The sequence below is a fragment of the Empidonax traillii genome, unplaced genomic scaffold (assembly GCF_003031625.1).
Source record: "Empidonax traillii isolate 1590-97213 ecotype Southwest subspecies unplaced genomic scaffold, ASM303162v1 scaffold565:size409173, whole genome shotgun sequence".
Classification (NCBI taxonomy): domain Eukaryota; kingdom Metazoa; phylum Chordata; class Aves; order Passeriformes; family Tyrannidae; genus Empidonax; species Empidonax traillii.
The window spans coordinates 269150-282323 of record NW_020955758.1 but is presented as its reverse complement, the minus strand read 5'-3'; the positions used below and the strand labels follow the sequence as shown (position 1 = coordinate 282323).

The 13174-nt window shown below is 64.1% G+C and overlaps 1 protein-coding gene across 1 annotated transcript; it reads right to left on the bottom strand.

Moving 5' to 3' along the window:
* Nucleotides 1–574: 574 nt before the first annotated feature.
* XPNPEP2 (X-prolyl aminopeptidase 2) lies at nt 575–6616 on the bottom strand. The gene is made up of 21 exons (XM_027897870.1): nt 6432–6616; nt 5579–5652; nt 5376–5486; nt 5233–5296; nt 4990–5094; nt 4763–4849; nt 4513–4659; nt 4309–4410; nt 4117–4198; nt 3572–3767; nt 3326–3415; nt 3114–3223; nt 2954–3031; nt 2802–2873; nt 2636–2696; nt 2401–2470; nt 2172–2276; nt 1656–1715; nt 1406–1482; nt 1228–1320; nt 575–920 (listed from the first exon to the last, which is right to left on the bottom strand). Exons 1-21 carry the CDS (start codon nt 6475–6477, stop codon nt 711–713), a joined length of 2040 nt encoding a protein of 679 aa, XP_027753671.1. The 5' UTR covers nt 6478–6616; the 3' UTR covers nt 575–710.
* Between the last annotated feature and the right edge of the window lie 6558 nt (nt 6617–13174).

Here is a 13174-nt window from a genome sequence, read left to right as displayed (position 1 = left end):
ATGGTGCCCGCGCCCTGACAAGCCCTCGGCCACCGCGCCGCCCCGCCGGCGGTGCTGCCCGTGCATCTCCTTGGCGATGCTGTTGATGGGCACAGTGTCCCCCCACCCCCTGCAAAGGGGGACAGTCCTCACCCCTCTGCCGTGCCCTCCCCTGTGCCTGCTCATCCTGCTGGCACACGATGGTCAAGCCCTCTGTGTGACACATGGTGTCTGGCATGTCCCCTGTGTCCCCTGCATCTGTAAGTCCTCCCAGCTCAGCATCACACCCAGATACGCACGCTCTTGGTCACCCCACTGCTGGCACCTGTAGGGATGTCCCCGGTGGGGCTGACTGCCCTGCACCCTCTCACTCCAATTCCTCCATCTTTTGCCCCAGAATTAATTACAATCTGCCCAAATCCATCTCCCCGCTGTTGGCATTGGCTTGGCTGCCCCAGGGCAGGGCAGGTGGCACAAGCAGGGTCACAGGAGTGATGCTGGGGGCCATGTGGAGCGGTGCCCCAGCCCCACACCTGCTGGTGAGGCACAGGCAGCACACCAGGCACAGCAGGGCAGAGCAAGACACAGCCCCTGCCCGTGTTGCTCATGTTTAATCAAAAACGAGCAAATAGAAAACAACAACAAAAAGAAAAAAAAAAAAAAAAAGGAAGTGAGCACAGGGGAAGAACCAGCTGCGGCAGGAGGGGGGTGGGGGGACCATGGGCTCAGGATCAGGCCTGCAGCCCGCTGAGCAGCACCGAGAGCAGCGAGGTGAGGACCAGCATGGCCCTGGTGGTGGTGGTGATGGTGATGGCACTGCCCACCGGGAAGGGCTTGGTGCTCTCCTGCAGCCATTTGTACGCCTCCTCCAGCTGCTGCCGCTGCAGCTCTGGCCCCACACGCTCACGGATCCTCTTGTAGTAGGAGTTTAGGTACTGGATCTGCAGCCAGGCATGGCAGGGAACTGGAGGGGGGCTGCTCTGGATGCTGCCACCCCTTAGCCCTTTTGGCCCTCCCCGTCCAGCTGCCCCACACCCCAATCACCAGCCCCATCTGCAGACCCTCTTGCCCCTCTCCATCCACGCATCCATTCTTGCTTCATCCTCATTTACCTGCTCCAACCGCATGCCACGGTCCTGGTTTCCTGTTGCATCCACTCACCAGCCCCTGTTGCTCTCCCTGCACCCCAGCCCGATGTGCTGGCCTCACAACCCTGCTCTGCCCTCCACCCCAAGCACCCCCCCATACCTGCTCTGGGGACATGAGGCTGAGGTCGATGAGGTTGCGGTCGTAGGGCACCAGGGACACCACCTCGAAGGTCAGGAAAGGCTCGCTCTGGTGCTGCCGCAGAAACATGCTGTTGGGTGCCCCCAGCCCCATGCAGTGCCACCCCTGTCACCCCTGTCACCCTGGCCCCTTGCCCTACCTTGGTCTGCGCCTCCACCACGAGGGCGACGTCCTCAATGCGGATCCCGAACTCCCCGTCCCGGTAGTATCCAGGCTCTGGGGGCCAGGAAGGCACTTGGTGAGCTCCCAGCCCCAGTGGCTCCCCCAGCCCACCCCAGCAGGGCCAAATCTGGCCCCTGAGCGGGGCTGAGAGCTGACACCCCCTCCCTGGTCCTGGGGCTGGGGCTGTCCCAGCCGGCTGAGGCACCAGCCAGGTTGGCAGGACGTACCGATGGAGGTGAACATGCCGGCTGCCAGTGGCACGTTGTTGGACTGGAAGCCCACAGGCCCTGCAGGGACATGGGGTGGGTGAGAACTCCAGGGGTTGTGTGTGCTGCAGGGACACCCCTGCAAGGACCAAGATGCCACACCAGAGAGAACCACAGGGCCAACACAAAGACCACAGGGTGAACCCAGCATGGACCACGTGGCCACCAAGGCAAGGACTATGGGGCCACCACGACAAGGACCACTGTGTCATCCCAGTAAGGACCACTGGATCATCCCAACAAGGACCATGGGGCCACCAAGGCAAGAACCATTGGATCATCCCAGTAGGCTGGATGGGAGTCATGCTGGCAAGGATCACAGAGTCACCCTGGAAAGCACCCCAACACGCTGCAGGTAGAGTTCTCCCCCAGCAAGAGGCTCCAATGGGCCACGAGTAGCCCCCAGTGAGCTCCTGTCCTCATCCCTGTCCCCACAGCTCAGCCCACATGCCCAGTGCCAGCACTGGTGCCACATACACTCGTGGACAGAGAGGAAGTTGCCGATGCCGTGGCCGGTCCCATGGCCGTAGTTGAGTCCAACATCCCAGAGTGCCCGGCGTGCAAAGGACTCCACCGTTCTCCCTGGGGAACAAAGAGGTGGGTGGGATGGGGGCTGACAAGCTGATGGGGCCCCCCTTCCCTCCTGCTGCCTGTGCCAGGGTTCCTGGGCAGGGCTGGGCTGCACAATGCCAGGTTTGGCACCCACCTGCGGTGTTGGATGGGAAGACGAGGCGGGAGAGGTCGATGTTGCCCATCAGCACACGGGTGTAGGCTTCCTGTGGGGGCATGGCGGAGTGAACATGGTGGTGCCCGGATACCCACCCTGCCACACCCAGCCCTGGCTGGAACCGTGGTACCAAGTGCCACAGGGAGTCCTGGGCAGCACAGGGGGGTCCTGGGCAGCCAAGGGAGGTGCTGGCCGACACAGGAGAGGCTGGTACCTTCTGGAGTGGGGTGGGCTGACCCCAGTGCACTGTCCGAGTGATGTCTGTTGTCCCATCCCTGCAAAGGAGGGACGTGAAAGGGGGCGACGCAGCCCCAGTGCTGGCCTTGGGGGCCCCAAGATGTGAGGCTGTGGGAGGTGGGTCTCCGTTAAAAGCTACTCACAGATACTGCCCTCCGGTGTCAAAGAGGTACATCTCGCCCGCCGACAGAGGCCGGCTGCTCCCGTTGGCGGGACTGCAAGGGAAGGGGGGTCAGAGCCCTCTCCCAGCTGCCCACTGCCCACTGCCCTCTGCCCAGCGCTGCCCTGGCCATACCTGTAGTGGGCCAGCGCCGCGTTGAGCCCGCTGGCCGAGATGGACTGGAAGCTGGGCCCGTGGCTGTGCTGCTGGGCTCTGCAAGGCAGCAGGGAGGGAGGTGCTGTGGGTCCCCAGCTGCCCTTCACTGGGCAGGGGGAGCCACGGGGGCAGCACTGACCTGCGGAGGGCATCGATATGCTGAGCCCCTGAAAACTCATTCACCCGCCCCTGCGGGACCATCTTCTCAAGCCACAGCAGGTACTGGATGACGGCCACGGCGTCCCGGACCTGGGGGTGCCCCGGCGGCAGCGGGGAGAGGGCATCAGCACCCCGCAGCGTCCCCCGCACCGTGCAGGGGGCTGCGGGGGCGGGGACGGGGACAGCCCTTACGTGGGCGGCTCTCAGCAGCTCCTGCTCCCGGGAGTTTTTCACAGCCTTGGCCGTCATGACAGGCGAGTAGCTCTCCTCCAGCAGCTTTTCCTGCGAGAGCAGGCAGGAGGCGGCATGGCCACCCGTCCCCTCAGGCGTCGGGGGCGGCCACAGCGCTGTGTGGCCCGGGGCCGTCCCCAAGCCTGCAGGACCCGCGTGTCCTACGGGCCAGGCTCCGTGCCGCAGTGTTGCTGCTGTTTTACCCACCTGGGGGACGATGCCGTAGAGGCCGTAGGTGGTGTACTCGGTGCCCAGCCACACGGTGACGTTACCGCGGGTGTAGTTGCGCAGGTGGGCGCTCACCTGCCCGTACTCCCGCAGCTCCACGCACAGCGGCCCCGGGCAGCCGGAGCGCAGGGACTCCCGCGCCGCCGCCGACAGCCGGGACCCCTCCACGAACAGGCTGGGGAGGGAGTGGGATGGGGCGGGGACAGGCCTGGGCAGTCACCTGCTGCCTTTGGCCTCCCCCGAGCCCAGCCACACCAGCGGAGAGGAGGGGGCTGGGGGGCTCAGAAGGGATGCTGGGCTGGGAATGGGAGGAGCCCTCCGTCAGGCTGTGCGGGAAGGGAGGGTGCGGTGCCCCAGGGTGGGCTGGGAGAGGGGCTATGGATTGGGAGAGATGTGGGGCTGGGGCCTGAGGCAGCGGGGCTGAGAGGAGGGTCCCGTGAGGGCTGGCTCAGGAAGGGAAGGGTGGAAGGAGAGTGGGTGATGAGCCCCTCCGTGCCCCGTGCCCAGAGGGAAGTGCTGCCCACCTTATGTCAGTGTTGGTCAGGAGGGTGTAGGAGTAGAAGACGGGGTTGTAGGGGATGTCATCTCCACGGAGGTTGAAGAGCCCTGCCAGGAACGAGACCTCTGCACCTGTGACTGCCGCTACCTTCCCAGCCCCAGGGCTCGGAGCCCAGGGCACCTGCCATGGCATCCTGCACAGCACTGCGGGTACTCACAGGCTGTCTCCTCCAGCCCCGACAGCAGAACGGCCGTCGGGCGTCGCACGTGCTGCTCCATCTGCTGCCGGATCCCGGCAACCTTCTCCTGCCAGCTGCTCCCTGGGAGAGGGACAAGTGGTTGCCTCGGTGCAGGGACCACCACGGAGGGCCCTGGGCTGGGGTTGCTGCGGGTGGGCAGCCGTGGGGAGGCCGGGGTCGTACCTGTGAAGGCTGCCGGGAGGCTGTAGATCTCGCTGGAGGAGGGAGGGGGTCTCTGGTCACCCCACACCTGATCCACGAGGTTGGTCTCGAGGGAGAGCAGGTTCCGGCCGGAGCCGTGCAGAGCCTGGCTGTAGCTCTTCCAGGTGGCTGGGAGGAAAGAAGCAGCCCAAAGGTGGGGGAACCTGGTAAATCCACACCCCGGGGCTGCCCTCCCATGGGCAGGGTGACCCCCAGTGCCAGCCAGCCCTACCGATGGAGAAGAGGAAGGGGTCCAAGCTGATGTTTCCCCCTACAGGAACCGCCTCCAGGATCCACATCACAATGGACTCGATCCAGACTGCAGGAGAGAGCTGGGTGGCACTGCGAGGACACACCGTGTCCCAGCCCATGCTGAGCCCAGAGGAGGCTGTGGCAGGGGCTGAGGGGGATCATGGGAGCGGGGGGACTCTGCAGTCCCCCATCCTGCCCCCCACTGACTCGTCCTCTGCAGCTCCCAGTTGCAGTCCAGCTCGCGCTCTGCCTGGGTCCAGTAGCGGCTGTCAGTCCACAGGGCAGCCTTGTCCTTTGTCACCACGCTGGTGCCTGGGACAGGAGTGGGGGCTCAGGGATCACCTTTCCCTCCCTCCCTGCAGCTGGCAGGGACTCCCAGGGATGAGGACTAGCAGGAAGGCAGGTGCCAGCCTCCCAAGCAGGGAACCCAGGGCTGGGGGGTGCCCTCACCTGCGGAGCCGGTGAAGCCGGTGAGCCAGCCCAGCCGGGCATCCCGCTTGGAGATGTACTCGCTCTGGAGTCGGGATGGAGCTGTGAGAGGTGGCTGTGGATGCCAGCAGGGTCCCCGGGGGCGCAGGGAGCTCCTGCCTTACCATGTGGGCATCCGTGGAGGGCACGATGTAGGCGTGGACGCCGTGGTCCCGCATGGTGTCCCGCAGCGCCGCCAGCCGTGCCGTCGTGTTGGTGGCCGTGGGTGGCAGGTACTGGTGGCACAGGGGGACATGTGCTGGGACTGGGGGGTGGACTGTACGAAGGGAGTCTCAGGACCAGGGAGGGGTGGCAAGGCGGGGCTCACCGGTGGGTCCGTGGAGCAATCCCGGATGTCATTCCTGGTGGAAGGAGCCTGCGGCACCCGCCCTGCGGCACAGCCTGCGGGTGTGGCAACAACCGGGAGCCTCAGGCTGCAGCCGGGGTCCTGCTGGCCCCTTGCTCCAGCCTGGAACAGCACCAGGAAGCTGTGACCCTCATCCCCAGCCCCAAGCACCAGCTAGACCAGCTTTGGGGCTTTTTGCAGAAATAGGTTTTCCTGGGTTTTAACCCCAGGAATAGGGGGTGGAAACCAGCGCCATTGCCCAGCTCAAGAGGAAGGAAATGCCCCCATGGCCATGGCACTGTGGGGTCATCACGGGGAACAGCTGGTGCTCACCATACCCAGGAGCAGGTGAGCCGACCCCGAGCATCCCAGCACTCAGGGTGCTGGAGGAGCCAGCTGACAGCGGGGCCATGCCCAGCCAGACCTGCCCTCTCCCCAGGGCTTGCTTGGCACCAGGTGCCACCGCCAGCACTGCCACTCCCTGCTCTTTCCATCACCAGCTGGTTCTTAGCTCTTCACCTTGGGCCAAGGGCACCCAGCTTGGGTCCATGGGACAATGCAGGGTGGGGTCACCCTCAGCATGGGAGGGGGCCTTGGGTACCTGGTCCCTGCACCCTGGGGGGCTGCTCCTTACCTGTCACCTGCCCCGAGCCTGTCCCTGGGGCAGGTGGGCAGGGTGAGCCCCTTGCCACAGCCCCGTTCCTGCCTCAGGGTCAAACCCGCCCCTGTTTCACCCAGAGCTGTGTCTGGGACACCCTGCATCCTCTGTGCCTGGTTCCTGGGGGTCCCAGACGTGCCATCCCACCCCAGCACCCAGCTCAGCCCTCTGGCATACCGTGGAGCAGGAGTGCCCAGGCTGTGATCCAGTGCAGGGCACACATGGCTGCCCTGGCGGTGCCCAGCGGGACTGAGAGCCAAGGGACACTGTGGGTGACAGGTCCCTCCTCCTGTGTGTCTTTGCCCCAGGGGCAGAGGGATGGGAGGGACGAGGCCCCAGCGGATATTGGGGTTGTTGTCCTTTGCATGGAAAGTGAATCCCGCTGCTAAATAAAAGCAAACAGCAAAATCAGCACAAAGTCCAAAGATCCTGCGGGAGCAGAGGTGGGAGCATGCCAGCTCAGCCTGGCACAGCCTGGCAGTAAGGGAGAAGGCAAGGAAAGGGTTTGCTCCCTGGGGAATCAAAAACCCCATTTCCTGGAGCCATGGAGAGCTGATGTGGGGTCCCTGGGGCAAGGACCAGCCACCCCCTGAGCCAGTCAGCCCCCTGAGCCATCCTCCTCCTGGCACGGTGCAGTCCCCACCCCAGCACCCCAAGGCTGGGGCTGACAGACACGGTGTGTGTGTGGGGAGGTGCCCCATCACCCCTGCCAACCATTACAGCTGTCGGGGGGGCACAGTGCCCGTCCTCCTGGTGAGCAGGGCTGGGAGAAGGCGGGACACCTGGTGTGTCAGTGACACCCACCCCGGATTGTGGCTCCTGCAGCCGGCTGGGTGCTGGGAACACACAGTGTTGTATCCCCTAACCGTGGTTGGGCCCCTCATTTTTTGGCGTGGCTGTTTTTCTGCTGCAGCTGCACTACAGGTGTAAACGATTCCACACCAACACAAATCTTACTCCAGGGAAAAGCTGGATAACACCCAGCAACACGTGAGTGCCCATCCTGCTTTCACCCCAAACTGCTGCACCCCTCTGGCAAGGCACATGCAGCGTCCTGCAGTGGGTGGGAAGGAGCCAATATCCCCAGTGGGAGCCTTGATCTCCCCGATATCCCCAGTGGGAGCCCTGAACTCCCAGGGGTTGGGACAAGAAGGGGATGGGAGAGGAGCAGGAATGGCACGGTAACAATCCCCATGGGCTCCAGCTGGATGTGGTTCCCCCACCTGCAGACGGTTTGAGGTGATGGTGCAGGAAAACCCAGAGTGCTCTAGGGAGGGGACAGGTCTTGCTGGGTCTCCTTGGCCTGAGGGAGCTGTCTGGGGGTCAAACAACATCCGATATGGGCACCCATCATCTGACACGGGCACCCATGGGCTGCAGGAGCAGGGACAGACACGCTGCTGCTCTCCCTGCTCTGTCCATCTCTGGTCATGGAGCAGCATGGAGACCCACAGGACAAAGTCCAGAAGGAGTGCAGGGGGATGGGACCCCAGCATACATGGTGCCACATTCCATCTTCTATCTTGTGCAATGATGTGGATAAGGGACCAGACTTGGGAGAGACAGATGTCTGAGCCCTGCTCTGTGTGGGGAGCAGGAACAGGCACAAGGCCTTGAAAGGGAGAATGGGATGATCTTAGTGTTAGTGAGAGCACACGGTCCTGCTGTTGGGGTACCAGGGATGATAAATCCAGAGTGCTCAGTGGGTTGGGTTAGAGACACCAGCACCGGGCACATCAGCCATGTGCCAGCACGGAGCAGCCCTGCACAGGGAGAGACTCGTGTGGAGGAAGAGGAGGGTGATGGCTGAGCCATGCAGGGGTTCACCAGCACCTGTCCACAGCCCAGGACCAGCAGCCACTGCTGAGGCTTCACAGGGACCTGTGCTCCATGGGAGGATCCTGCTGGGATGTGCCCTTTGTCCCACCAGGCCCATCGGCTCCACACCTCTGCTCATCTGCCTTGCTAAAACCTCATTATGTTCATCATAATGAGCCTTGACCTCGAGGCCTGTCACTTTGATTGCACAGGTGCTTCCTCCAGTGGCTTTGATGACTCTGGTTGTGGGAGGAAAGTCTGGATGAGGGGCAGAGCTGCTGCCACAGGTGCTGGAGGTGTCCATCCCTGGCATGGTCATGGACCTTCAGGGATGGATGCACATTCCCACCCAGGATAGATCATAGAGTCACAGACTCATTTGGGTTGGAAGGGAGATTAGAGTTCCTCTGGTTCTGACTCCCTGCCATGGGCAGGTTCACCTTCCACTAGACCAGGTTGCTCCAAGACTCATCCAACCTGGCATGGGGCAGCCACAGCTTCTCTGGGCAACCTGTGCCAGGGTCTCACCACCCTCAGAGGGAAGAATTTCCTCCCTGTATCTAATCCACAACAACCCTCTTTAATTTAAAACCACCCTACCTTGTCCTACCTCTCAATGGGTCCTGCCAGAAAGTGTCCCCAGAGACTCATGTCCCCACCCAGGCCAGGGTTCCTGGGGCACTCCCTATGGGACTGTTGCTCATCACAGCCCACGAAGATCCTTGGGATGTGAGCCCCACTTCCTGGGCCAGGGGTCCCTGCACCATCTCTCCCCAGCTCTCAGGGGCTCGGCCTCAAGGCCAAACACAGCCAGGTCTGTGCTGGGACCTCGAACCCTCCGAGCTGCTGCCCCCTCCCTGTGGCCCTTCATGGCCCGTTGGACAGATGGGTGTTTACCATCCTACTCTCGCAGTGCCTGTCCAGCTGTGTCTCCCCCCCACCTGTCCAGCTGTGTCTCTGCAGGGATTGTCCCTTTGCGTCCCCGCACTGCCTGTCCCGCTGTGTCTCCCCCCCACCTGTCCAGCTGTGTCTCTGCAGGGATTGTCCCTTTGCGTCCCCGCACTGCCTGTCCCGCTGTGTCACCACACCGTCCGGCTGTGACACGGCTCCGGCCGTCCAGCTGTGGCACTGGGACCCTGCTCACCACGAGGTGGCACCAGGACTGCGCCGTGGAGCCGCGCAGCCCCCTGTCCCGTGTCCCCGCTGTCCTGTCCTGTCCCCTGTCCCTGCCCAACCTGCATCTCTGGCACCAGCAAAGCCGGGTGGTCCCACAACCATCCTGTCCCTCATGCTGAGCCCTGGCATGCTTATGTCACGAGTGATCTCGGGCTGCCCGTGCCTGCATTGCTCTCCAATCCCCCCTTCTCAGAGGACCCCAGGGGAGGGTAAGGGGGGCTCCCCAGCAGAGGCAGGACAGGGACAGGAGGGAGGGGAGCCAGGGTGACCCCAAAGCTGCTGTGATTGCTAAGGCAGTTTCCCAAGGATGTGAAGCAGTGCCGTGGGGTCGGTCAGGCAGCACTTTGCTGCCATCCTGCTTGTTAGTGACACATGCTAATGATGCTCTGTCCTCCCTGCCCGGGCCCTGCCCGGGGCTGGGGAGGGCTGCACCCCTCACCACGTGGCTGCACCCCATTTCTATGGGGTCGTCGTGATGAGGGGAGGATCCTGCCCTCTTATTCCCAGCATCTGAGCTCCACTTTGCAATGCCATCATCCCTGATGGCTCCCCCAGTGTCATTCCCAGTGCCATTCTCGATGCCATTCCCAACGCCATCATCCCCAGAGCCACACCCAGGAGATGGGGCCGCAGCTGTCCCGTCCCCGCGGGCACCCCGTGGCTGTACATCCCCCCTCCTCACCCAGCACGGGGGGTGGGGTGTCCCCAGCCGTCCCCGGGGACCCCCGGGTCCGCGTGCCGCCCCGGGCCAGCGTCAACAGGACGAGGCTCCTCGGCGCGTCCGGTGGGGCCCGTCCCTCCCGCGGGAGGTTTCCTCGAAGACGAGCCAGAGGAAGGCTTCGGGGGGACATCCTCCCTTTGTGGACTATTGTTGGCCTTCCGTCACCTGCAGAGGCCGCGGGGTGACTCAGGCCGGGGTGACGCGCCCGGCAAACAGGACGCGGGGCGGGAGGGTGTGCGGGCGCAGGAATGCGGAAGCCAGCGGTGGCACCGGGATGCTGCCAGGATCCCCCAGGATTCCCTGGCAGGCACGGTCTGCCTAGCGGTGCCTGCCCGGGAGGTGGGCTGGGAGGGTCCCTGCCGCACCCCCGGAGCCCAGCAATTGGACTGCAGGGATGGGGTTCCAGCTCCTGGCCCCCCTGAGGGAACACCCTACTTTGGGGGTGCACAGAGCTGGAGGGGAGCGGTGACCCTACACCGTGCCGGCAGCAGGGGCTGCGGGACACCCTGGCAAGGAGATTTTGGCCGGGATGTGTGTGTGTGTGTGTGTGTGTGTGTGTGTGTGTGTGTGTGTGTGTGTAGGGGGGTGCAACCAGTAGGGCTGGAACAAGCATAGGGGATGTCCTCCTCCCGCAGTGGGGCTTGCGGGGCTGAGACATGGTACCCACACACCCAGTACAGCTCCTCCTCACCCCTCACCCCGCCCCATAGCCCCTCTTACAGCCCCCCTCGCCGCCCATCCTCACAGCCCAACACACAGTCACCATGTCCAGTCGCTTCTACAGCCCCCCCATACACCCCTCTCTGATCCCATACCCTGCTGACAGGGGCTGTCCTGGCGTGCAGTTGTACTCGTCACCCACCTTTTGGAAGGGTGATGTCACCCACCTTGTGAGGAACCGATCCTGTCCCCCAAAGCCTCTGCATTGTCCCCTCCTCAGCTGGGCAGGGAGGGAAAATACAGGGAAAGGGTTGAGATTAGGACCAGGTTGCCCTTATCTCTTATCTACCCCTACCACTAGGTGTACTGACACAGGCAAAATAGACCATTTTTGGGGAAATTAATTGAATTTCTTAAAATCACAGAATCACAGAATGGTTTGGGTTGGAAGGGACCATAAAGATCATTCAGTTCCACCTCCTGCTGTGGGCAGGGACACCCCACCCAACCTGGCCTTGAGCACTTCCAGGGATGGGGCAGCCACAGCTTCTCTGGGCAACCTGTGCCAGAGCCTCACCATCCTCACAGGGAAGAATTTCTCCCAAATATCTGATCTAAATCTCCCTCTTTATTTATTTATCACTAATCAAATCAGTAGCATAATGAGAAATAAAACCAAACCTTAAACCCCTTCCCCTCACCCTTCCCTTCCTCTCAGGCTCAAATTCAGTCATGATTTCTCTTTGCCCTCCCACCTCCAAAATAGGGGTTGAGGCAATTCGTCACATGCCGACCCTCCGTGGGCATCACCTGGCTGGAAGAGGCAGAGGGGCAGGGGTGGAGGGGTCTGTGGGCATGGAGGAGCCAGGGCAGCCCCCTGCCCCCTTGGGGGACATGGGAAGGAGTGGGCTGGAAAGGGGGACTTGAGCCAGGTGAGATGGAGGGGCCCAGGGTCCGAGGGCCAGGCTGGGAGGGTGGTCCCAGGGCTGGGAAAGGAGGGGGCATCCTGGATCCAAGCTGTGCAGGGGTCCTGGGCCAGGTTGGCAGCAGTGTTGGGGTCTGGGGGACAGGCTGGAGGGGGTGTCCCAGATCCAGCCTGGATGGGGGATTCTGGACCATTCTGGGTGTGGGGGTCTCAAAGTCAGTCTGGGAGGGGTGACTCGGGCTATTCTGGGTGCAGAGGTCCAGATTCAACCTGGGTGGGGGTCCTGGCCCATTCTGGGTTTGGGTGTCACAGAGCCCACCTGGACAGGGGGTCCTGGGCCAGGCTGGGTGTAGATCCCAGATCTGGACTGGGTGGGGGGTCCCCGGACAAGCTGGGGGGCTCTCAGAGCACTCAGATCCCCGAGAGGGTGTGCCGGGGGAGGAATCAGGCCAGGGGGGAACCCCGGGGGGGTTGTCCCGGCGGCGGGGCGGGGCGGGGCTGGGGGCGGACACCCCCCCGGGGGCCCGGGGCCAGATGACGGGCGGCGGCGGGGCCGGGCCGGGCTCTCACCGCCTACAAATGCGGCTCCCCCGGCGGCCGCCCCCGTCGCCCCCCGCCGCCCCCCGCCATGGCCGCGCCGCGCCAGCTCCTGGCTCTGCTCCTGCTCCTGCTGCTCGTGCTGGGGCTCGTCCTGGCCGCCCCCGGTGAGAGCGGGACTCCCGCTGGGATCCCCGGGCAGGCAGCGGGGGATGGAGGGAGGGAAGGAGGGATGGAGGAGGGAGGAGACCGCGGGGACCGCGGCGGGGTAGCCGCGGGCTGCGAGGTGCGGGGGGGGGACGCGGAGGGACCGGCGGGCCCGTGCCGTCGGGATCCGCTGCCACCGGGCTGGGGAGGACAAAGCGCTTTTCATGGAGCCGAAAACTCCTCGGTCCCCTGTGCAGAGCGGGAGCGGGAGCGGGAGCGTCCAGAGCCGTGATGACAGTCCCGGGCATCGCCGGGTCCCGCGGAGGGACCCACGCGGGTACCCGGCCCCAACCCCGACTGCCACCCGGGCCCCGCGGGGGTGTGGGACTGGCGATGCTGGAACCGGAGCTGGGACCGGAGTAGAGACTGGAGCATCCCGGCCAGGCGTCCCAGGGACTGGTGCTGGACCGGTAGTGGGACCAGAGCATCCCGGTCAGGCACTCCCGGGCCCCGGGGGAGCGGGACCAGGCTGAGACCAGAGCATCACCACCAGGCACCCCGGGGATGCGGGGGAGTGACTCAGGACGAGGGGCTGAGCGTCTTGGTGGCCCCGGCAGAGAGGGGAGCACGGAGTGTGGTCCTGGGGAGGGCTAGGGCTGAAAGCAGAGACTGGGCAGCCCCAGTCCCCCCTCTGAGGCCGGTGGCCATGGCCACACGAGATGGCCATGCTGGGCTCAGGTGGCCGGGCCACACGCCACAGGAAGCACTCGGCGGCGATGGCTCCTGTTGGGGACAATCCAGGAAACCGGCCGGCCCGGGGCCAGACAGCCCCATGGCACCGTTGTCGCTGTCCTGCGTGGGGGGACACCCAGCTAACGCTGTTCCTGCCGTCCCCAGGGCAGCTCTGTGAGGCGCCGGACGGGAAGGATGCGAAGA